Source organism: Gordionus sp. m RMFG-2023, chromosome 3 (assembly GCF_954871325.1).
Source record: "Gordionus sp. m RMFG-2023 chromosome 3, tfGorSpeb1-WG-v2, whole genome shotgun sequence".
NCBI lineage: Eukaryota > Metazoa > Nematomorpha > Gordioida > Chordodea > Parachordodidae > Gordionus > Gordionus sp. m RMFG-2023.
The window spans coordinates 36,265,371-36,292,883 of NC_088777.1; the positions used below are offsets into that span (position 1 = coordinate 36,265,371).

The window sequence follows — 27,513 nt, forward strand, 5'->3', positions numbered from 1 at the left end:
GACATATGTAATTGTATAAACCATTAGTTGAAAAGTTAGATTGAGGAATAAAAGCGTATATATTAAATTATAAATGAAATTTTATTTTACCACTTCTAAAAAAATTGGTTAATGAAAATATTGATAATATTTTGTCAAATTTAACTCAATCATATTGTAATTAAACTCTGATTCCCAACGATTTGTAATCCATCCCCATTTTTGTGATTTATCATAATTTATAATTCCTTGCCCTTTGTGAATCACAACCCTTCACCTCGCAGGCGGAAAACTGAGCTTGGTAAATGGTAGTTGAATTATAATTTCATAATTAATTTTGATTTTTTAATTTATATTTCTAAATCAGTTTTATAAATCTAATTTATCAATATAAAATACCGCCAATAGGAATAGGAATCGAAGAAAATTTTGGGACCGATTAAAACCCCGGAATTTTACTAGATAATAATATTCTAGAATTACCTATCCCAATTTTCAAAACAATCGAATAAATTTATTATCTACAATTATAAATTGTTGAAGAAAATTTCGATAATTTTGACCTACTAGAAAAGTTTACGTTTAGTAAACTTGATTCAACTAAATCGATTAATCATACATAAGAATGTTTCCCAAAAAATAGCTGATAGGATAGTCATAATTAATTTTAAAATTTATATCGCTCAGAAGAAATCCCTCATTTATCAATTGATTATATTATCACTTGATGCGAAGATATCCTGACAACAAAACACCAAGCTAATAAATCCTCTTCATGCATTTATTTTAATCTAAATATACTCAAATGAACATTCCTGATAGTATATCAACTCCTGTTTTTAAAAGCCCTATTTTTTAAAAACGGCCCGATCAAGATTTTAGCCAAAATAATATTGTGTAAGCCACAAAATTTAGCAAGTAGATATCCAAGCCTTTCTACTAGCTATGAGCACAATCTCCAGGCCTACATAATATTATTTTGGTCATAACCTTAATCGGGCCGTTTTTAAAGATCGACCCGAATCGGGCTTTTTAACAATACTGAACTCAAGGATTGACCATCTCGGGGACATTTTTATATTGGTGAAATATATTTAAAGTTAAAGAGTATGCATAGACGTTGCGGGGGAGAGCTAATCCCCCTAAGAAATTTACCTGTTTTCAAAATTTCTAGTAAAAAAAAACTAAATTATTTTTTTATAAATTTGTAATATAACCAAAGAACAATAAATAGACCTAAAGGCCTCTAAATTGGGAAAAAATATGCCTAATACTCCTCCCTCCTACCATATTCCTGGCTACGCCTTTGCGAAGATTTTCAACAATTTATGTAATAGATGTCATGCTTTATTCATGCAGCTTGAATGGAGTTTGGACCCAGATAAGTTTGGGAGAAAAAAAGAGCTGATACAAGTTATAGTTTAAAAGCTCCTAAAATGTAAAAAATAGAAAAAGCACTTTTTTGAGATAAAAATAATTTAAATATAAAACAAAACCTTTATTTTTTTTGATAAAGCTAAAATTAGAATTTTATTTATTACATAAATTAAATTTCAGGAAAGTAAAAATATTATGGTATTTAAAATAAATATATATTTTCTTTCATAATAATTTCTAATAACAATAATAATTAATAAATGAGATTTCGATTATAAAAAAATTATATATGAGAGAAAAGATTAAATGGAAGTCTTTTATTATAAATTACCAACAAGTAATGATTCAATTTACGAATCTAAATTATATAGAAGTTAAGTATTAATAATAAAAATTTTAATTTTTTCCACCGAGATGTATTGTTATAAATATTTTTTTTATAAAATGATAAAACTCTATTAATTTGTATATAATAAATTTCAAAAAATATATATTAATCGTTATGGTGATTCTTTATACAATAACTCTTGCTTCGGTTTCAAAAGACGAAAACTATTGGATCGCTTAATCAAAACCCCATTATTAAAACTGGAATTGCATAAAATTTTGTCTAATAAATTGTCGCCTATGACGTTAGCATCACAAACATCCACATCAGCGCAGCCATGTGCGGAATTACAGTCTAAAAGTAAACCATTGATTATAAGTTGAGCCCTGTGCGAATGTACAAATTTGTGCTTGATTGAGCGTAACATTTTGGCTAATGCCAACCCATTTTTATTTATCTTGAGCGTCGACTCAAATTTTGATAGCAATCTCTCGTTATAGCGATAGTCCGACGTTTCCTTTCCTAGATTTGGATGACTATCTTCGGGGTGAATGTTGTCTAAATAAATTCTACAACTATTGTTTAAAGCTTTATCATTAGTACAAGGGATTTCGATAAGAATATGTTTATCAAGGTTGGAATTATTATCGTTATTGGTATTACGGGTCTCAATATGACATGTTATATCTTGGATTGGTTCAAAAATATTGTGAGTGGAAGATATCGGGTGAGGGGCGAAGAATTGGGAATTTCGTTTATTATTGTGGTGGTGGTGAGATAAACCGTGAAATGAGAAAGGGTGGCAGAGCGATCTGTGGTGGGGAGGTGATAAGGTAGAATTTGGGGAATCGTTGGAATTATTATTGTTTATATTTTGCAAGGCGTATAGTCTAGTATCTTTGTTATTTCGTATAAATTTTATATCCTTATTGGTATCATGGAAATTCGCCAATATTCGAGTATTTTTTTTTTCGACAGGCTTATGCAGGTCTCGAGTCCAGGGAATGTCGCGGAAAAACGTCGAATTTCTATTTGCGTTTGTTTTATTCTTATTTTTAGTAATATCAATTTTATCACCACCTTTTATTTTAAGCTTGCATTGTTCTTTGTTGCCATAATTAGCCCTTTTATCGTTAGATAAAACGGGAGATAATTTGAAGGAATTTAATACACAATCATTGATAGCAGATAAAGATTTAGAAATATCACAGTATCTAGCAGCTAAAATAAGCGATGGTTTTTTATATACTGGATTGTTGTCGTCGGTTATCGAACTTTTGTCACGATCAGTATCTGGAACCTTAATCTTTGGCTTATCGTAATGCAATTTGTCCCATTCGAGTGTTTTTAAGGGCGAACCAATCCCACCAATCTTATTATTATGGCCTTCTTTTGTCGTCAAACACCAATCTACTATTTTACCTATCTCTCGATAGGTTTTGTTAGATCTTTGGACTTTGTCATCTAAAGCCCCTTTAAAATCAGAACTGGGAATAATATTCAAAATGTGATTTGAACGATGATTGTGGAGTGTATTGACTTGTGACATTATAATTTTATCACTTAGATAATTAGCGCTACAATCAGTATTGGTATGGTAATTGATTTTGAAATTGTTGATATTATCAATATCATGATGAATATTTTTATAGTTGGTATAACAATCTAATTTATTATTAAGAAAAGTGTCATTATAAATTGATGGTATCAAGCCATTCCGATGAATTTGGTTTGAGTGAGATGGGATCGGATTGATTCTCAAAAAATCTTTAGTTAGTTGATAATTTTCTAGGGGAGTAAAATGGTTAAAATCATTCGTTTGTTTCGTAATATGGCGTTGATCATCCTTGTTTCCTATTTCCTTGTACGAACGATTGACTGAATTTATTTAAAAAAAACATCATTTAAAAGATTATTAAAGCTATTATATTACGAGACAAATTAAATAATTATATTTGTTTTAAACATAATGAGGCCTCTATAACTACTGGCGGTTTTACCATAAATAATGTTAGAGGTTGGTTAAGCAAATTAAGTGCTATGCTTCATCGGGGTACTTAGCAAATTTTTAATGTTCGTTTTTTAATTTTGAAAGACCTGCATTTAACGGAATCGTATAAACAGATATAGACTACTTTTACATCTCAGTAAATTTCAAAATATTTTCATCAAAAATTTTAAAATTAATATAAAAATGGCAAAATTATTTGGTGTAGGCCCTCTACTAAACATGCTGGAATCTAATTTTTGCAAAAGCAGGAAAATTAAAAGTCGCGAGCTATAAATGATTAAGGTGTTAAAAATTTGCTAAAAACTCAAATTTTCCTTAAACCCTTATGAACATATAATATTTCATTTTGACTATGCCAATTAATGGATCTTTCATTTAAATAATTAATTATTTTGAAGAATTCAAATTGGGTATTTATCAAGTTTAGCCGATAAATAGTACTATTAATATTAGATTGAAATGTATAATTTATAAAATATCTTATGTATTACTTTTGTAGTAATCGTTGTTATAAATGTTGCTCTGGCAAAAATTTTCGAATTTACACATCAAATTGTCACAAAATATTTCGGTAGTGTAAGAATCATTCACGTGATTATAATTAATCCCATGAGATGAATGGGACAGGTAAAGTTTTAATTCGAATAATTTAGGTTTAATATGAGATACGTTTAGATAAGAATTCAATAATGACTGGTAATCTAATTGAGTATCGCTTAAGGGGGTAAAGCGATCCACGGTATTAAACATTTCGAAATCATCGGTCTGCTGTTGTTTATTAAAAAGTTTAGTAGAAAGTTGATCATAATTTTGGATCATGGGTGGGGGGACGCTTTTATTCCTTTTTTTCTTAATACTACTTCCGCATAATTTGCTGTTCGAACTTCTGAAGTCCAGGGTATTGTAATTATTGCAATTATAAATGTCACGATGGTTATATGGTGTATTTCTGTGTTGACAAGAGGAGGAATCGTTAAAATCCGCAATTCTGTCTTCATTTTGAAGTAAGTAAGGATCGACGGGAAATTGAATAGGCAAAGGTCGGTGGTTCTGGTGAAATAATGGTATTCTAACTATATATTATAAAAATAAAAAGGTTAGAATTTGAATTTATGTCTTTTACGCGTTTAAAAATAATATTTTGAATCTAAAATTTTAATAATTTTACAAAAACTAAATTTTTATATATAAAAAATTTACGATTTCAAAACTGATAAGAATATATACCTAAAACTAATTACTCATAATTCGATTTGATTTTATTCTCATTATAAATATCAAATAAATTACTTAATAATATTTGAGAAAAATTATCTACTACTGGTAATGGTTATAAACTTATAATTAATTATTATAAGGGAAATATTTAATTTTTTTTGAAAAAAAAAAGAAAGAAAACCTTAAACAATAATCTAATCTTCACTCAATTCCGATCATAATGGGGATACAAAAAAGCCTTGTAATAAAATATTAGGTGAATAGATAGGGTATTCCCATTTTTAAATTAATAAAAAATAACCCATAATCTTGAATGTCATTAGATTTACCAATAGAATTTTCGGGCAAATCGATATCCATTATAACTAAAGGCGAAAAATGGGACGATTCGTATGCTATTATAATAGGTGTTCTATTTTATTTTTAAAGTTAACATACAAATTATATTATTCGTTTTACATTTATAAAATATAATAGTAAAATGACATTAAAATGGTGGAAATGCTATTTTATTTTTGAACATACCTTTTATGGACACTTTGATCCGTATTAGAAGTAATATTTCCATTACTATTCTGAATATAAAAATCTTGGGGAAGGTATATGCCACCGAAGGTTATGGGTGATAGTGGTTTGCCGTTAATATCATTGAGGTAATCCGGGCTCACCACTATTATCGTCCGGTTCAATATATTGGCCATAACGTAGATATGTATTTCCTCGAGGCTTAAATAGGTGTGCGTATTTTGAAGATTTCCGTGATTGCTCCCAAAATTCCTTTCGCTATTGACGTCGCCTTTTTTGAGGGTGCATGGTATGGGAGCTGACTGATTTAATATAGCGGACCATTCCCGATCCCACTCGTCTGGGCACAAGGATAGACCATACTTTTGTATTTTCGTTTTGAATTTTTTTATTAAATTAAAAGTTTGGAACCGAAAACAGAACCCTCAAATCCGCGTCAAATTTAAGAACACGAACCCACTTTTCAAAATTGTAGGCACCATACGAAATTTTTTTCCCATTTTTGCTACATTTTAAAGTTTAAAAAAATGATCATTCTGTGAATTATAGAAAGCTATATTTAGCTACACCAATGACCTATTAAATATATCTAACCCTGCCAAGCATAAAATATATTTCGTAGTTACAAACAAGAGATGATGGGTACTTAATGAACGGTGAATGAATTTAAATCGAAAAATGATAAATGATGATAGCCGTTATGTTCGCTTGTTTATTCAATATCATCCCAAAGATAAAAAAATAATAATAAATGAATGGCGTGCTATAATTTGAGAAATAAATTTGGATTTAAAAATATTCATCGATATATATAAATTGAAACATTTTTATTTCAATTTTTATTAAAAAAATCGAATAAAATTTATGGAAACATAATATACTAGAATAAAAATAGAAATGATAAATATTTAAGGTTTTAAAGGGTATTTAAGATTCTAAGAAGGTTTCAAAAAAAAAAGAATGATATAATAAGGCTTGATAGTGTGCAAATTAAAACTGTTCCGAACGGATAACAAATTTTCATCATTCCTCTGAACAGATATCACATCTATATGCATTTAAAATTATTATTGATAAAATTAAATAATCATATACAGAATATATCATTAAATGATTATAAAAAATTGATTGATAATAATAAAACATTTATAAAATTTTTATCATCAAGACACCCTTGTTCATCTGTAAATTTTTAGCCACATTAATCTCTTTACCGGGACATTTGATGTCAGAGTGGTTGTTATATTTAATGAATAATAACTTTATATTAATAAAATCATTAAATATATTAAAATCCCAACATTTTTAAAAAAATTATTAAAATTTGTGTCAAAATTATCCCTATTTATATCTAGAGGGTGCCCAAAAAAAATATAATATTAAATTTCTTGATTTTTTTCAGAGATTGTATAGAAATATTGATCTAAAAGTTATGATATATATATTTTAAATTAATATAAATAAAATAAATTGTGATATAAAATTTACCATGTTGTCGTTATCCATTGGGTAAAATAAAATTTGTCTGGTTTATTTTTGTAATAAAATTAACTCGGACATATTATTAAATAAATTTAATAAAAATAGTACTAATAATATTAAATTTGGTGAAATAAAATGTATACATTAACTAATTAAGTTAAAAAGGCGTTAATTAATTGTAAAATACTGCAGTTCAAATTAAGTTAGAAGAAAAATTTGAAATAAATGTGAACTTGTTGATTCAATAGCATCTGCCTATATTTCCATCTCCTTTGAAAAGGACCACCAGGAAACATTAATTCTTAAAATATTTTTTAATAAAAAATAATTATAGCTAGAATATTAGATTCGAATGGTCTATATCCAAGCATCCTATTCATAAAATTTTCATCATTTTATAGAATGATAATATGAATTATATAGTGGTAAGCTAAAAAAAATCCCTAAAAAACAAAAATGAATATCCCCTAGTTTAATAAACTGGTAGTTATTCGAGCATATTAATTATCATTTATTTGAAGCTTCTTGAGCCGTAAAATTATAATAATTCTACCTATATTATTTTTTTTAAATGCTATATAAAAATGCCGATAAAATACATTTTATTTAAATTTAATTTCATAGGAATTTGATGAGGCTTTTTTAACTTATAAACTAAATTCTTTTTTCTAATAAAAATATTTAAAACATCCATTTCCTCAATTTCGATAAAAATTATCAAGTCTCTTAGTTTATTGGACTGAAAAATTCGCTATCACAAATCAAAAAATCCGATCAAACGCTTAATATTCACAAACGTCAGCGACCTGTAGAGGTCAAAACTTCTGGCCAGGATATTTAATAAATTCCGGGCCAAGATTATTTTTAAAAAAATTTTCCGGCCAGAATTTTTATATTTTCATCAATTTTCGGCTTATTCCAGAAATTTAAAAATTTTATTATTTAAATTATTTTAGCTGTATATGACAAATTGGTTCAATGGGGGAAATATTAAACGTTTCATTATATGATTTAATTTATAGTAAGTGGGATTTGTTCGGTGGTACGAAATTAATCGCTAGCGAAATCACAGCTGATTCATCACAGCTATAATTATTGATATACCAGAGCTGCATTATGTTACCTTACCTAAACAATAAAAACCAAAAATTATTAAGTGGTATATGAAAGATTTTCGAAGCAGTATCAAATCGAATCTCGAAAAAAGAACCTAGAAAAGATTAACATTTTAATGGCTAAATAACACGTTTATAATTTAAAGATATTATAAAAAATCTACCTCCAGGTTTCCTAAAAATGAAGGAATAATAAGAAAATATATTTAAAAAATAGGGTCTAAAAAGGGCTGGAAAGAACCCGATCAACTAAATATACCTCAGGGTAAAAAGTATTTGACAGATATACTGCCTAAAGGTGTTTTATATTTCCAAGGAAACAGGTTAAATCTATATGTTATACCTATATATGCCTGGGCCCCTATATCACACAAACGGTGACAGTTCTTCCTTCTAAAGTTAAAAACATTAGTCTCTTATGTACTACAGTGAAAGGGGGGATATTTTTTACCAGATGTTAAAACAAAATAAATTGATATTATTATATTTTTATTTTAATCATACTTAAACATTAATCTATGTTAAAAAAATATTAAACAACTTTTTTAAAAAATGCCACTTGAAGTTTGTACAATTTAAAAAAAATTAATTTTACATAAAAAGTGTATTTACAATATTTTTTATATATTTTCATATTTAATTTAATTTAATTAGTTATCGATGTATAATATCTCATAACTTTAATAATTCTCCTCTACCCAATTACTTCTGAAATTATTCCTTGCCCATCTCAGATGAGAATGAGATGGAAAATTATGAATCATATTCTAACATTTCAACTAATAATTCTTTAGCTACCATTAATGAAAATACAAATCATCCTCTCCTCCATTATTCCTAAACCCAAAAGAACATATCATTGTTGGAACAAAGAAAAGATTGACATGGTAATGAAGATTTTAGCTATGCCAGAGGAGGAATAGATGAAGATTAAGGACATAGCGAAATTTGTTAATAGGTCGAAGGCCTCGATTCATAAAATAAAACGGGATACATTCCCATAAATTATTGGTGATCCCTTAAAGAATTCACTCTGAAACAAAGAGGGAGAAAAATAAAGGACACATCAAACATTGAGAGACAAATTACTATTTGGAGCTGGGCTATCGTAAACTACTAATTGACTAAAGTAATCTAATTATATAATAAATTACGATTAACTTTTAATATTTTAATTGAATAGGAACTACTTAGCAAGAAATTTGGGATGACTATGAACTACCATAAATATTTCATATTTTATATAATCAATATTCATGTATTAGTGTAATTTCTTATATATTTCTTATTATAATATGTAATATATGAATTGAATAAAATATTTAATAATTTATATCTCAAATATGATAAAATAGAGTGGGAGAAAAAAAACTATATTCAGAAATAAAAGATTTTGACTAAGATCTAATAACTAAGATGAATATTTTATCATTATTTTTAAAATTATTCTATATAAAATATCTTTAACTAGGTAAAAGAAAATATGTGATGACAAAACTTTTTATATTTTTTTATAAAAATTTTTTTTTAAGTGTGACATTTAAAAAAGTTGTTTAATATTTTTGTAACATAGATTAATGTTTAAGTATGATTAAAATAAAAATATAATAATATCATTTTATTTTGTTTTAACATCTGGTAAAAAATATCCCCCCTTTCACTATAGGAATTAGAAGACTTGTGTACTATCGAATTATTGAAGGACCCCACAATGGGTGTTCTTCCTAGTTTATCTTAGGCAATTAATATTAATCCATCCAGGTGGCAATTATCATCGCTCCGATTCACAAATGTCATAAAGTATAAATCTTTAATACCAATTTACTGGTAGTCTTCGATAACCAATTTACAGAAAAATCATACATATGATTATAAAAGTTTGTAAAGTACGGTAAGATATCATAAAAAAACAGGAATTGGAAGACTTATATACTATCGAATTATTGCCTATAATGGGTTGCTCTTCCTCGATTATCTTAGGCAATTAATATCAATCTTTTCAGATGCAATTATCACCATGGATAATGATCCGATTCACAAATGTCATCTTATCGATGGCTTTAAAAAAGAATAGAATATCTTCCATCATACTCGCCATAACTCAATCCTATTGAAACTTTGGGATTATGAAAACTAAATATCGATCGATAAATCTACGATCAAAAACGAGAGCTTAAATGATAAATAATATTAATCTGATATTAGATCGGTACATACCGTTAGAGAACTGTACGGGCTGTCCGTAGCCCGACCCGACCCCCGACCTGAAAATAAATAATAATATTAATATCTTAAATAGTCAGTATAATTTATAATATTAATTATAAAATCATATTATTTAATATTTATCACATTTTAGGATTAAAATGTCAATCATATTAACATGTCATGTCATTATTAATTATTATTTTATAAACCTAACAACCGGATACCAAACTATTTTATCACTAAATTGTGTGTTTCCCGTGAATTACAAGATAAGACATATTTTATGTACTAAAGATAAGTTTTATTTATTATTTATTATTTAGCTAGCCTATACATTGTCTTTTTTAACATTTGTTTTAAAAAATTTCCATATAAAATTTAAGATTGGGATTTGATCAGGGGAACTTATTTCTATAATTTAAATTTCACTACCATAAATGTTAATCATCCTAGAAATTAAAAAATATTATATAAAATTGGTAATGATATTCTAAGTTACATTTATATATAAACTATAATCTTTACTTATTTCGTTTTGGTATTATTATTTTTTTATCTATCTACCTTAATATGAGTTGTAAATTTTCCAGCTAATTTTGGTTGTCAATATTTTAAAATATGGCAGAAAAAAATTAGGAAATTAATACAAGATTCTCAAAGAAATTAAGATGTATACTGTGATATGTAAAATTTAAAACATGAATATTAAAAAGAATCTGAACTGTATCTTTTGTCAAGAAAATGAAAAAGATACAAGATTCTTTTCAGAATTAAGGATCTTAGATACATATATTAGTATCTCATTAAAAATGTCAAAATATACTGAGTACAAGATATAATGGGATCTTGTATCATGTATCTTAGATACAAGTATTCGCAGTACTACCCAACTCTGTTTATTTCAATCTAATTGATTAAAGTCATTTTAAATATTTTTTTTAGATTTTAGACACAGCCATATTAAAAAAATTATCTCAATGGATGCAAAATTAAAAAGAATTGGTGAAAAGATTAAGACAAAAGAGTATGAAGTAAGGGAGAATCTTAATGGAAAATCCGATGTATGGAAGAAATTTTCATTTATATATGATGAAAATAAAGAAAAGCTTAATTATGTCATTTGTATTATATGCAAATTTATTTATGTATATAATTCAATAACAACAGGTTAGATATTTATACATAAAATATGATCTTATTAAATTATTTTAGGCACAAATCAACTTAAAAGACATAAATGTGTATATACAAATACAAGTACAACAGCAGAGAGTAAAAAGACACAATTAACAATTGATAGTCTTTTTGGTACTGATCCGAAAAAACTCAAAAGTTGTACAAAATTGAAAAAAGAGTGCACAAAGGTGCTTACTATGTTTTGTGGACGTGATTTGAGATCATTTTATACAATTCATGGGGAAGGCTTTGTTGATTGTTGCCAATATTTTGCCAAAATTGGTTCAATATATGGAAATATTGATGTTAAAAGCATCATTCCAAATCCTACGACAATTTCTAGAAATTTAGTAGATACTGCTGATGGTATCCGCAATAAATTATTTCCTATATTAAACTCATATATGAAAAAGGGTCGATGTGCTGGTAACAAATTTATGAAAATATGGTTAAATTATTAATAATTTTTTATAGCCACCACAGACCTTTGGACTGATGATTATAAAAAAATATCATATGTAACTCTAACAATTCATTTTATAAATGATTCCTGGAAACTAAATAAAATTGTATTGTTTACATGCAAATTTGAAGAGGAAAAAAAGACAGGGGAAAATATCAAAAAGGAAATTATTAGAAATTTCACCTTGTTAGGTATTGATTTCATTAAAAATATTTATAAAAATCCATGTATTCTTTGTATCAGGATACAGCAGGGCCTATTTATCGGAAATTCCAATTATTACCGACCAAGGAGCTAATATGATTATCTTTATTTATATATCATAATTATTCACTTTGTGATAATTTTGATAATGATATTGATGAGGTCAATATAATATAATATGTTCATTATATTTTTATATATTTATTAACTTTTATATCATATCTATATTCGCATAAATGATGCTTATTGTATTATATAATCGTTATAATTTTTAAATTCGCTTGTATATTAATCGTTTTATAATATTTTTTACAAATTTAATAAAATGCAACTTAATATATATCTTGAATAGATTATGGCCGTCAAATAAACTTTTATTTAAGGTGGCTGAACTGAATAAATAAACATAAATTTTTTTTTGGTTATTATAATATTAAAACTAAAATTGCAAAATTTTATTCGGGCTCGGGTCGGGTCGGACTAAAAAATGTGTGCTCGGGCTCGGGTTGCGAAAAAATTACTTTGCAGTTCTCTAATCTTGATTATAAACGTGTTATTAATGGCTAAAATATCAATAACTTTTCTTTCGATGTCCGAGAAATCTTTTTTGTTACAGCCTTTTTTGTAAATTGAATATTCCTAATGAGCCCCCTATATATTCAAGAAAAGCTTCCTGTCTTAATTTATTCACTGAAGATATAGACATATCAATATGGTTAGCAATATCTGTTATCTTATTTTATCTAATTCAAGTATTGAAAGAATTTTCAGATACTCAATTTTGTCTTTATTATTTGTATTTTTTATTTGCAACTATTGAAGAGTAACTTAATAGAATCTATAGGGAATAACTCCCTTTGCTTGCACTCACTAAAAAAATAAATAACGAGATAATATTAAACTAATAAACCTATTTTAGGTTTATATCATTGCAATTATATCCCAAAATATAGAAAATATCTGTGCCAATCTCTGAAAGATGTAGATTATAATGTAAACATAAGCTTCAAATCAACTATAATGTAAATGTATATGTACTGCCAAATAAAAGAGATAGACTACCTTTCCCGAGCATAATCATAACTTTCAGGAATCCTTATGATAACCTTTCATCTAAGTCCCATTTCAGAATCAAGAAAGGAGTTAAACAGGGTTGTGCCATTTCTCCTATTCTCTGAACAAAGTGCAAAATGATACACTAGTTTCCACTTATATATTGGGACATGGTTTAGACAAAAACTGCCACTAGCAGAGACCTTCATGGGCCTAATAAATTTTTTAGCGGGCCTGGGTATCAAGAGAAAATTTTAAATGGGTTTAAACCTAAAAAAATTCAAACTTATTTAAACCAGTTCCTAAATTTAAATTAATAATAATAAATTTAAGCATTGCAAACAAAATTCCAAATACACTGAAATATTGTTTATTTTCTTTGAATAAAATTACATGAGCTTGGGAAAAATTTTTGAAACTTATTATGGCTTGAGAATTTTTTCAAATATGGCAGGAACTATAAATAATTTTACTGTGGGCTTTCCGGGCCTGATTAAAAAATCAAGGCCCATGAAGGTTTCTTCACCAAGGGAATAGGATGATATCTTATGTCGATGACAGTTATTATTAGGATAGATTTAAAGAAGAACTAAATAGGACTAAACAACTATTCTTTTCTAGCGCCACATACACCAATAATAGGAAATTTTGTAAAGGATCTGAGGAAATCAAGAGAGTGACGAACGTTAAATACCTTGGACAACAAAGGTAGTTGCAAGGAGAAACTGAAAATCAGGATACAAAATGAGAGGGTAGTCTTTTATAAATAGCGTAAACTCTGAAGTTAGGGAGATATCTGTTGTGATAGTTGAATAAAATTTTGCAAAGAATTCACATATCAAATGCGAATAGTAAAATTTAGATTTTGTATTGCATTAAAATTATGATATTATTACATTTAAATGGTATTTTAGGGAAAATTGTCTATTTATTATTTTATATATAGACTATTAAAAGATATTTTTTTATAGTTGTTTATGCAAATTAGAGATGATTTTATTCGCGAAAAAAGTATGATTATTATTATTACATTCATTATATATATTTTTTAATTTGTGTAATTTTAGTTTTTAAGATACTATTACTTTTTATTGTTTTTAATTTATGATTTTACTGCTTTTAATTTTGTTACATTATGAAATAAAGGGTAATGTGATTTTATTACAAAGGTATTTAATTTTATATATAATTATTTTTATTATAAGTTATTAATTTGATTTAAATATGATTGTCAAACCTCTATTTTATTATAAGCTCAAAAATCACGAATGAAAATAGTATTCAAATCAATCAAGCATTACACATTATATATTCAAATTTACACTTAAAATAGGCCAAATCTCCCAGAAAATAACTTTAAAAAATCAGAGGTTCTTGTCTTATTAATCCAATTGTCTCTATACAACAGATCTTCAAATAAGAGTTTTCGAACTGTTATACGTATAGGTGCATGTGAGTTGCCCACTAAAATGTAAAGGGCGGGCCTCTTATATTAAGTTTTCCCAAAAATGTAAATATCCAGTTTGAAGGAAATAAAGAATATACCTAGCATAGTTCTGTTGTATCGACAAAATTAGATATGATGCGCTTTTATCACGTATTTTATATTAAATTCACAACTGACCTCTTATTTATTTAATGAGTAAAATGAACAGTATGTGTCTATGGCTTCTAAAATTATTAAACAAAAAACTCCATAAAAAAAATAATTGATATATTATATAAAACTTTATTAATTTATTTTCAATTTTTATTCGGATGCTTTTATATGGCATTCTAGTTCTAGACGAATTTTGAATTTTTTTAATTGTTAATTTTATTTTCAAATCTCTTCATAGACTCATTCACTCATTATTTCAAAAAAATATCATGGCATATATACAAATAAATAATACCATTATTAGAAATATTTTTGGATTGATCGTCATTGTCATTTAAAAGGGTTTGGAATAATAGTTTCCTGAGCTCGAGTGCATTGTCCTCGTGACCATATAGGGCTAATTTTAGGCATTAAAGGATAGATGAAAAAAATAACATAAAAGAAATAGGAAGATATACAGTATCGAAGAGTTTTTTTTTAATAAATAAATAATGAGGGTTTTTATTTTGATGATTAACAACTAAGATTTTTCGTAAGGTGTAGAATTTAAGAACCATGTTAATATACCAACGATTTAATAAGAAAGTGGCATTCGGTCCAGAATTTAATTTAGGACTTCGAACCCGTAAAATATTTTAGCCAGCTTCGGGTTTAAAACCATATAAAAGATCTCGGTTCGGTTTTATAAACGTCAATTAACATTTTTTAATGTTAATTTTTTTAAAAAAATAAAGGGTTATTTTAATATAATATTTTATTCAATTATAACCAAAGCGAATGATCATAAGTATTGAATATCTTTATTATAATACAGAGACCTGCAAATCGATTTTTTCCTAGCACGAGCCCGCCTGAAACCAGGTATAAATTTTTTACACCTAGATCTGATCCGTGCGGGACTATATTTTACTGAATTACCGCCGGCCCGGCTCCGGGTTTGAAAGACCTTGCAGGGTTCTAATAGAAAATTCAATAATATTAATTTATTTTATTCATCAATATTAAAATTGATTCAATCGCACAATCCGAACATATTCCAACAATTCCTCATTAAGGAAAAATTAGTATGAACCCGAACCGAACCTTTTCCAAACATGAATTCGGGTGATTCAGGTTTGAATTCAAGAAAAATGTCATCTGCGCCCGGTACAGCTTCAGGTTCGAAGCCTTGATTTAAACTGCTAAATAAAATAACGTTTTTAAAAAAAAATAATATAAAGAAACAATCATTTTAATCTATACAGAATGTATAACTAAATATTACAATACCCGTTTAAAAGATTATCGAATTTTAAATGACATTAATTAACAAATAAATGTTAAAAAGACCAATATAAATAAATGTTTATATTTTTAAAAGAAAGGGGAGGGGGGGGGGGGGGGGGGGGGCTTTATAATTTTTAAGTCATTAATTTCTCATATAGTGCCGATTCGTATAATTTATTTTGAAGGCTAAATTGCGAATGTCAATTCCAAAGTTTAAAAACCTTTATTTTTTTAAATTTACGGAATAAATTATATAAAAACAACACTTTTAATTATTAACATGAAAATAAACTATTTGAAAATCATATATCATTTTTTTTATATTTATAAATCAATATTTTTTTTCTCTAATACATTCATTTTTCGTATTCATGCGTTTCTTTGTTCTAGTACTACAATCTTTCATTTGACTTTCTTAATTTCTTTCCTTTTATTTTACTTCTTTCTCTCTATACCTAGAACAAATTATTCGTAATTGTTACGTATTTTTCCAATATGAATAACAAAATCGCAAATAAGAAAAATATATTATTCATCAAATAATATTTATCTTATATTCTATCAATTTATACGCAAACATTCGAAAATATTCAAAATATTTGAAATTATTCGTAAAGATTTCACATATATTCTTTGCGGAACCTTATCATTTATTTTTTTAATTTTTATTTCCATATCTATAAATAGCTTTTTTAAATGTTAATAATTCATTTTTTTTTAAATATATTTTTAAGGATTTTAATTTTCGAATCGAATAATTTTTAGGAATTCAATAACATGAATACGAATCAAATACAAATAATGCAAATATTTGATTCGTATTTTTGTATCCTATTCCTATCATTTGTTCATTCTGGAATAGGATGACAAATAAATTTATATACCTAATGATATGGCATGTAGTAAACAGTTCCCGTCCCTCGTCGTATTAATTACCCATAGTTTTGATGATGGATGATTCTCGTTTTGATCCTTAGAAGTCCACCAGTTTAAATTGCCTTATTTTTTTTGTTATAACATATTTTAAATAATAATATATATCAATGGTAGAGCATTAGAGACAATCTAACCGCCATTTATAAAAAATTTAGAATTTTATCAATTAATTGATATATTTTAAAGTTATATATCTAGTATAATCAGAGGAAAAATAGTGTTTAGAAAATTTTTATTGATGGCCTACTCTCAATTTATTTTGTGAAAAGTCTAATAAGGATATTAACTAAAGATCTGCAAAAGTAAGCCGGCCCAATTTTTTTTTAAAAAGATTAGCTTATCGGTGGATCATGCCTAATATTATAATTAAGTTCATGATTGCAAAGATTATGAATTATTTTAAAATTTTGATATTGAATTGCTGCACCATCAGAAAAATAAAAATTTTATATTTTGAAATATTTATTTTAAATCCATCATTTTAGTTTGGAATAAATAAACGGTACCATTGTGTTTTGAACATGATGACAGCATCCTATAGTTAATATTTTTGGTCATAATATTTTCACGATAATACATTAGGGATGACAGCATCCTATAGTTATTTTTGGTCATAATATTTTCACGAATACACTAAGGATGAAAGAACCCATTTGTTTCGGGAAAAACAAATGATGTTTTTGAAAGAAAGTTATTGCTACAATTTTAATATTTTATTGCAAATTCTTAATTTACACAATCATTTAAATAATACAATAAATTTAACAATACAAATAATAGAAAATAAAGTAGGGATGTACCGATATTTTTTATCGAATTGTGCCGAAATTTCACCTAATATCGGTTATCGGCCGATATTATAAAATCATTCCAATAAAATAGTATCTTAATTTTAAAAAAATTTATTTCCAATTCCATAATATTTGTTTACTACTTATTATGTAAATAGATTAATTTAATACATAAATAAGTGATTTATCAATAAAAATATTTTATATACTTTTAGATTCATAAATATAAACTATAAATGATCATTAAATATATTTAAATGACTCATGTTATGGTATAGTTAAATGATAGATTTTATACTATTAAAAAGATGAATTTATGCTTAAGAGCAGCATCATTAATATATTTCTCGTGAAATATGGATGTTGTAGGAAATGTGATACTTATGAAGAATGTAATTTTTTTTTACCAAATTTTATCGTTAATTGTTAATGATTTATTCTGGCTGATCAATTAAATTTCTGGGATCTTTATGATGTAAATTTTTATCTAAGCTGAATGGATTACAACTAGTGGCCATTTTAAAACGGCTAACTCAATATTTTAGGTAGGAAAATCTAATTGATGTACAAATCTTTGTACCATCTATGAGCCAAATCTTATAGGTTTGCATAAATATTTTTGTGAATAAAATAGTGAGTTAGCCGTTTCTACAAATGGCTCAAATCGAGCCGTTTAGCAACACCGAGTTAAAATTTTAAACATATAAATAGTTGCTCATTTTTTTAATTATAATAGCAATTTCTATAAAAATAAAAAAATAATGCCAATATGAAAAACTATCTGAAAAAAAGGGTAAAATTGAGTATTTTAGAAGAATTCAATATATTACATTTACATAAACAATATCCACCCGCTAATTTTTCAAATCTTTTAGATACATAAAAATAATAAAAATATTTGAAAGATTTGGGCTTAAATATTTTACAATTAATGATTTATCAAATATTTGTTAAGAAATGTTACAATGACTAATGATTCAAGTGCCATATTTCGTAAACCTATACTTGGTCTAACTTGATCTTTATTAATTAATCTAATACCCATTTATAAAAATAATTGAAAAAAATGTTGATTTGATTTTATGATCATTTATTTTTAATTTAAACTATATAAACAATATCGAACATTATTTCACTTTAAAGACTACCATTAAATTATATCGAAAAATTTAAATGATGCTTCTATCTTAATCCAAAGATATATAAAATTAAAGGGAATGCATTTTGCCCAAAATACCACCTATTTTCGACCTCTAGAGGCCCTATCTCATCTGCTATTTGGAATTTGTGGCTAAAATTGTATCTTTTTTTTAAGAAAACATATCCAACCTCTGTAAAAATTTTACAAAATCTGAGGGGGTTGGGTTGAAATTAGGGCTGTGTCGATATTAAATATCGGATCGGCGTCAATATTTAGCGTTTCCCGATAATGTCGGATAGGGCCGATACCTGTGAAAAACCCGATTCGATCTTTTTACTTTTTTTTTATTATTATTTTAAGTTATGTATATTTATATTACATTATTATAATATTTTCTGAATAATTTTTTTTAAACAATGCAATGCAAATGCACAAAACCCTCTAAATAGATTTATAATATTTTTAAAGTTTTTTTTTATAAAAATAGAAAGGAACACCCAAAGTTTTATTTATTTTAAATCTTTTTAAATAATAAAGCCAATTTTATTATTTATACTTTAAATAAAGGAATTTTTTTAAATATGGTATCTGATGAATTATGGAAATATTCTACAAAAGACAAAGATAATTTTGCAAAATACATTATCTACGGAATCATCTGAGTCTGCCTTCAGTACGGCAGGAGATATAGATAGTCCATATTGTAGAAGCTTATTGGCAAAAAATCTAGAGCTCATATTTATTTTTAAAAATCTAATATATTATAATTTTATATATTAAATATTACAAATTTATAATTCATACCAACATAAAATGGATATATTATAACATATATATATTTACATATTTTTTAATTAGTCTTAATTGTAAAAATAAAAAAATTAAATTAAATGCATAATTCGATTTTTTCATAAAAAATATTAATTTCTTAATTACATTTGGTTCAATGAAATCAGTAAAAATCAGGGATGTGAACCCGAACCCTAGTATTCTGGCTGAACCCGAATCAGGACCCATTTTAAAAATGGAGGGTCCAAGGGTTCTAGGTGTCATAAAAAATTTTAAAAATAAAAATATTTTTTTAAAAAATAATATAAATTTTTAAAATTTTATTAACTTTTTTTGTAGAATCATTTATTTTATCTTAGCGTTTTTCTTACAATTTTCTTCCTGAACTTCCATTTTATTTAGAGATTGATATCATAAATTATTTTCCAGTGTAATAATATTTTATTATGTAAATTTATTAATATGCTATGTTATAGAAATACGTTAATTATTTTGAAAGTGAATTATTTTATAATACAAGTAATAATATTTTAATTTAAATGATAATGCACAACACGTTGGTCCTCTTTGTATGATGCTTGAACGATTATTAAGCTTGAAAGATCTCTGTAATGATTTTATTATAGGAGCATGTGAAGTGATTTTGTCGGAAGATAATTGGTGCCAAATAAAGGACCTTACTAGTGTATTAGTTCCTTTAAAATAACAATATTAAGATCACAATCAGAACAATTATGTTTATTTGATTTTAAGGCATATGGATTAGATGCCGATTAGATTTAGAAAATTTTACAGTCCTTTTTATATGAAATATTAGATAACATGAAAATTCGAGAGCAACAATATTTGCAAAATAGTGTTGTATACGCTTCTATATATTTAGGCCCTCGATATCAAGTTTTATTGAGTATTGGCTAAAGACCATCTTAAGGATTTATGGCATAAGCAAAACTCCATTATTTACAATATATTGGACTTGGAGGCTACGACAATACCTATTGTAATGATAATAAAAATAATGATAGCAACATTGATGATCTTAAAATTTTACTTTTAGATAGAGAAGAAAAAAATCAAATTATCATCAGATAGAAAGGAGGATCAAAATATGCTTATTGCATCTTTAATAGTAAAGTTCTCAGAAGTTAAGAGAATAAATAAGGATATATATATTTTAAAATTCTGGGGAGAAAATTCTGGGATATATCCTGAATTATATATCTTATCTAGAATCTTCATGGCTGTACTGGCGACACAAGTACAATAATTTTATAAAGATAACTATCTATTTTAGGTAAGGGTAGAACATGAATTTTATCTTTGAAATTATATTGTCTACTTTATGTGGATTATTTCATTTTTAAATATTTCATATGTATTAAGAATATGTATATATTGAAGTATATTAATAAATGAATGAAAAAAAAATCATATTTTGAGTCATTATTTATATGTTCCCTGAATCCGGGTCTTTTCAAATTTTATTCCTGTATCCGAACCCGGGCCTGGGCCCTTATTTTTTGTCGAAGGGTTCACATTCCTGGTATAAATATCGAATCGGTTTGAAGCAATATCGCAAAATATCGGAACGTATCGGTGAATAATATGTGGATCGGCACAGCCCTAGTTGAAATGAAACTCATGATTTGTCATTAAAATCATCATATATATTTGAAAGAATCTGCCAGATATGTAGGAGGAAGATAAAAGTGTGATACATGTCTAATTATAATTTTTGAAGAATTATCAGAAATGAAATATTTATATCTATTATTTTCATTAAAATATAGGTCAGATTTATCACACAAACCATGCATATTAAAATATAGGTCAGATTTATCACACAAACCATGCATATTAATAACCCCTTCCTTCATAGTTTTGGGAAAAAATTAACTTGCCTAACTATTGGTTTAAAAATGGTGATCTATCAACCTCCCCATTGTTATTGATTGGTTTGTTGGATCGTTTATTGATTATGATTATTCTGATTTAAAATTTTTAAAATAATAAAATATGCAATATTTAAATTTATTTTAAAATCATTTTTAATAAATATTAGCTCACCTAGGCCCTCATCCATAAAATTATTTGCAAACCCCCACTATGGCACCCTACGATTCAGCCCAATGATGGAGCCTAAAAAATGAAACAGGGCTTCTCAAAACTGATTTTTAAATTTTGATTTTTTTTTAATTTCAAGCTAATGTTTGGATTTTGACAGGCTTGTTAATCGATCCTTTTAAAAAGATAGAATCCCGATCACGATCTTTTCAAAAAAAAGAGAATCGAAATCCAGGATCGACCTTTTTTTTAAAAAAAAGGAACGCGATCATGATCACGAACCTGTATTAATTTCTGATGGAAATTTCTGATTGATGCGAAATTAACTAATATAAAAATAAATTAAATATGGTATAAATTTATTGTAATTGAATAATATAATATAAGTATAACAATTAAAATATATTTATTTATAATTAAAATTAGTTTTTAATAATAAAATTTTTTCGAAGTTATTATCATTTAAAATCCATGTCTTTCATTAAGCACATGTTTAGAGCTTTACTAAACAAGCGCCCAAGGTGTGTTAGATTCAATAAATATTTTTTTTAAACATAGGTATTAAAAATATTCATTGAATCATCATTTGAATAAAAAAATTATTAATAGAACGAGCATTTTGTGAAGAATTTTTTTCCAAAAAAGTATCTATTTCATCCACACATTTTGAAGCATCTGCATGTGGTTGATCCTTCATATTTTCCAAATGCGCAATTAACCTTTCTTTTACCAATAGATTTTGTGGCAGATTAATATAAGGCCAGTTTAGCTTAAATTTTGAGTGAATAATTGCTGCTAATATGTTACTATCATCATAAAGTGAAGGAAATCTATATTAAGAAATGATAATTAATTTATTATTAAATAAGTGTTCATTAGGGGTTTACCGATACCACTTTTTGGAGGCCGATCCGATCCGATATTTCAGATATTAAATTGATATCGGCTGATAATCGTCCGATATCATATCTAATTTTGTATTCTGCAAAGTTACCGGTTTTAATTTTTAATATACTTTTTATTAGTACAACATCTATAATTTTACTATACCATAACATATGTCATTTAAATATATTATAATGGTCAGTTATAGTTTATATTCAATTCAATTGCTATTATTTATATAATAAGTAATAACATTAATCTATTTACATAATTAGTAATAAAAAAATATATTATGAAATTTGAAATTAATATTTAAAATTAATATATCGAAGATTTCTTATTATATTAGAGATATGTCGGCGGTGATGGGGACTGTTAATATCACTAGCATCACTAAAAACAGATACTGAAGAGATTAATGAACACTTTTTTAAACAGAATGCGAAAAAAAATAACTATATTGCAGAATGTTTATTAACTAATTATTTCTATTAAAAAAATTAAACATAAAAATGTATTTCGATTTTATTTATAAAAATAAATGGTTTTTTAGATATAACTTTTTTTAAATTTTGTTAAAAGCGCCATTTTATAATCGGAAAATTTTATAATATTTGCCGATATCAGATATTTTAAAATGAGCGAAATATCGGCCCGATCCGATCCGATATAAAATATCGGTACATCCCTAGTGTTCATTCAAATAAATCTATGCAAAACTTAGCACTCTCAAATTTAACAGTCAGGCCTGGCCAATCATCTCTATCGTATTTATGATCATATCATAAATATTGATTAAAATTAATATTATATAATATTGATTAAAATTAATTTTATATTTAGTTGAGGTTTGAACTACTAATCCTTGAAGAAGATATTTTGTTCTTACATAAATAGCATTTTGCACTGATCTTGTATAGTTACTTCCATCCATTTCACATAAAGTAAAATACTTATGTAAATTATGAAATGGTAAAAGATTCTCATTCTCTTTAAGAAATTGTTGATATATAAAATATAGTGGAATGGAAGTTGATAAAATATGATGTAGATAGATATTTTTTTTAAAAAATAATATTTTAATTTAATTTTCACAATTTTTATTATATTTATTGTTTTTAAGTAAAAAATTAATTTTTAAAATGATTGGGATCGAATGTTAAAAAAAATGATCTCAATCACGATCCTCAATTTAAGTCAGGATCATAAATGTGCAAAAATTGACAAATTTAGGATCAAATCCAGGATAGGCAATCTTTTGATTCGATCCCTTAACAACTTTGAATTTTGATTAATAATATTTTAAAAAAAATTACAATGTGCTTATTTCTTTATATTTTAAGAGCTTAACAAAAATACTAAATCTAAAACAATATAGTATATTCACTATAAATTAAACAAATTATCTATAATATGATCCAAAAACATTGCAGATATCAAACAAAATTGATTATAAAGAGGTTGTTGTAAAAATATAGTCCTAAAGAGGAGATATAAGTGCCTTAAATGACATTCAAGTAAAGGGATATTATAGATATTAAAAATTCTGTAAAAATAAATTAGTCTAAGGCATATTTTTATAAAATAGAGGTACAATTAACTTTTCATAAAATTTTAAAAGACTGGGCCTGGCAAATATTTTAAGAAAAATTTAATGGGCCATGTTGGACTGTACAAAAAATTAGGAGTAATCTGGGCAATTTGTGTAAAAGTTCTTAATAGGCCAAAATGAGCCAGGCCAAGTTTCACAAATCTCCAATATAGGCTAAATATATAAATTTCCAAAAATAGAAAATTTAGTAAATAATTCTTTTATCCTCTCCCTCGGCATACTTAAGTTTAAAAATTATCATAAATCATCTTCATCTCTTAAAATATTCAAAATTCTGGACAAGTATCAAAAAATATTATTATTAATTATATAGAAGAAAATATATTATATTCATCATTAATTTTAAAAAAACCTGATATTTCTAATGCTCTTTCCATGGATCTATCAATCACATGATTATGGAAAAAATCAATGAACATATTATATAGATATTGCATATCATCTGTAATGGCTGTAAATCTATGTACATATTTCCCCAAAATATTGATTGCATAAATATAGGGTATAACCAAAAGAGAGTCATCTTGATCATACAAGTTAATATTGCATTTATTAATATCTCTATTATTGATATCCAATAAACATTTATCTGAGTTTAAAATTTTAGTATTAATTTCCATTTTACTACACTTTTCTTTAATATCAATATTAATTTTATCACTTATCTTGTCTTGGGAATTAATTATCATGGAATTTTTATTATCTAATATTTTTTTACAATTGACAACAGTGCGACCAGCTTGAAGAGCTAATGTACCTAGTTATATATTATAAAAATAATAAAATAAACATCAATAATTAACAATAGTTTTGATATAAGTTCTATATTAAATTAATTTTTAATTAACAAGAATTAAATAGACATATATATTAGTGATCTGCATCGAATATAATTTTTCAAGCCCAGCCCGATCCAAAATTTTTTAAATATAAAAATTAATTTTTATAATTATTCAAAATAAAAGACATGTTATATCATTTAGTTTCAATAAATAAAATAAAATATTTTTATTTTACATAAAAAATTCAATATAAAATTGAGAAATTAGGATATATTTAAAATAAATTCCAAAGTCCGACCCGACGGAGCCTGAATTTTTAAAAAAATATTAGGCCAGGCCTGGCCCAAACCTGATTATTTTAAATAGAATTAGGCCCAAGCCTGCTGGGCCTAATTTTGCAGATCCCTAATATATATAATAATTTACTTTTATCATTTGCATATATAAAATTTCTCTTAATTTCATTACAATTTTTCAAATACCATAAACAATCTTTATTATTTTCATAAGGAATTTTCCTTCTAACAACATTATTACTATTCTCCATCATATATTTTCTATTTTCTTCATTATCCAAAAAATCTAATATATTGTTAGCTTTAAAATTTATGGGATTTTTAATATTGTTATAGGAATAATGGACATCGGTATAGCATTCTTGAGGTAGATCTATTTTAATTGTATGAGATATGTTTGGAATGTTTTTTTGGGAAGATAAATCACAATCGGTATTTACATTAGCCATAAAGACTAATATAAGATCTATACATAATTGTCATATTTTTTATCAAGGGCAAATCATATTTGAATGCACAATTATTATTTTAGTTTTAATATCTGGTTATATTTCTATTGTATAGTTTAACTAAATATTCTAAAATTCTATAGATCTGCGAAAATCAAATGATTATTAACCTGTCGTGTAACTATCACTAATATTGACATCACATATAGGGTTGAAAGTGTTTTATTTGATTTTACCTTCAAAACAAAGACCGCTAAGTGGTATACAAAATAGGTTTGAACTTTAAAGTGCTTAAAAATAAAATACGAATACCTCATTTATGTAATAGAAGATTATAGTTTAAATGAATATTTTTTTAAAAAATTGTTATAAACCTATTTTAATTTCATATAAAAATCCAAAGAAATTTTTGAAAAATAAAAGTAAGAATTTTTAAAAAAATTTTCGTTAGCGATTCTATTCTTTTTTCTATATGTAGTCACCAACCGGAAAACGAAATATATAAAATATTTCTTTGAAGAGACACATTAGTTTACAAATCCCAAAATAATTAATAAAATATTAATTTATTAGAATTAAGAAAATATAAATTTTAAATTTTTTTTTTCTAATAATACTTTAATGCTTTATTTTGTATATGTTAATAATTAAAATTACAACAACTACAATGCGTATTTTAATTTAATAGTAGGAATAATAATTTATAATTACAACAACTACAATGCGTATTTTAATTTAATAGTAGGAAAAATAATTTACATAATAATTTAATTTTGTGAGAAAATTTTAAAAGTGTATTTTGTTTTAGTGTCGAGTTTGGGTATTTCGAAATCGATATATTTATTTATATAAATATAGAAACGATAACAATAGATTAAAATATTAATAGATATAAATTTATATTAAATTTAATTGATTGGTTTTCCTAAATAACCGCGTTTCAAAAAATCTGGTATATATTTATAAAAGTTTGTAAAATCGTATGGCATATACCAATTTAATATCGAAGTAACATTATTTACGAAATGAACTCTAAGGCCTGGCCTTAGATTCATACTCCTATATTTGTTTTTAATGGCCCCGAAAAAGTTTTTAATAGGATTTAGTTGAGGACGAAAATCATTGACTGTCTATGTGAAATGGTGCACAAAATCTAAAACTTCAGACAAGTTTATTTTTATATATCTAAAAAATTCAAAATAAAAAGTTAAAATATAAATTTCGATCTTTATATATGTTATAAAATTTGAATATGAAAAATATAATAAAATATCTTTTTCGCGAAATTAAGTAAGAAATAAAACATCTTTTTGGTGAAATTAAGGAAGTAATGAAATGTTATATTAGCGAGGTTGAATTAAGTAGGGAATAAAATGATATCGTCGCTATATAAGTACTAAAATAGTTTAACAAAAAATAATAATATAGAAATACTATTTCATAACATTCTCTCTCTTCTACGAAGCTTTCCCCATAATTTCATGTAAGCTGTCATTGAGAGCTCGTTGTCCAAGTGGTTTATCGTTTTGGCTGTTCACGTTGTTACATCAGTCATATTCGTTATCGTTGGCTTGTCTACTTTGTTTATGATGTACCTTGGTTTGTCGAAATCGTTTTTGAGTTTATAAGTAAATTTGTCCAAATCTTTTTTGATTGTACGTTGGTTTGTCAAATCGTTAGCTTGTTTTCCTTGTCATAAGTTGTTTTCATCAATCTGAATTTCGCCTAGTTTGCTAGCTTGTCGAATTCCCTTGCTATTATTA

General features: G+C 25.9%; 1 protein-coding gene across 4 annotated transcripts; it reads right to left on the reverse strand.

The window, feature by feature from the left end:
• Positions 1-1,714: 1,714 nt before the first annotated feature.
• On the reverse strand, positions 1,715-25,845 carry LOC135926016 (uncharacterized). Of its 4 annotated transcripts, none has more exons than XM_065461656.1 (9): positions 25,474-25,844; positions 24,576-24,980; positions 16,890-17,003; positions 15,035-15,136; positions 7,154-7,221; positions 5,439-5,800; positions 5,243-5,325; positions 4,187-4,768; positions 1,744-3,562 (listed from the first exon to the last, which is right to left on the reverse strand). In XM_065461656.1, the coding sequence occupies exons 1-9, from the start codon at positions 25,748-25,750 to the stop codon at positions 1,857-1,859; spliced, it is 3,699 nt and encodes a 1,232-aa protein (XP_065317728.1). In that variant the 5' UTR covers positions 25,751-25,844; the 3' UTR covers positions 1,744-1,856. The 4 variants fall into 4 exon arrangements, with proteins under 4 accessions (XP_065317729.1, XP_065317728.1, XP_065317727.1 ...); XM_065461655.1 differs by having other exon boundaries at positions 25,432-25,844; XM_065461658.1 differs by having other exon boundaries at positions 25,488-25,592.
• Between the last annotated feature and the right edge of the window lie 1,668 nt (positions 25,846-27,513).

Coding starts and splice junctions, on each gene's coding strand:
- LOC135926016 (XM_065461655.1), bottom strand. CDS start 25,750: ATGGCTAATGTAAATACCGATTGTGATTTATCTTCCCAAAAAAACATT. Junction 17,004..24,575: donor AAGAGCATTAGAAATATCAG/GTTTTTTTAAAA, acceptor AAAAAAAATAAG/GCAATTTAAACTGGTGGACT. Junction 4,769..5,242: donor TTTGCCCGAAAATTCTATTG/GTAAATCTAATG, acceptor TATAATATATAG/TTAGAATACCATTATTTCAC.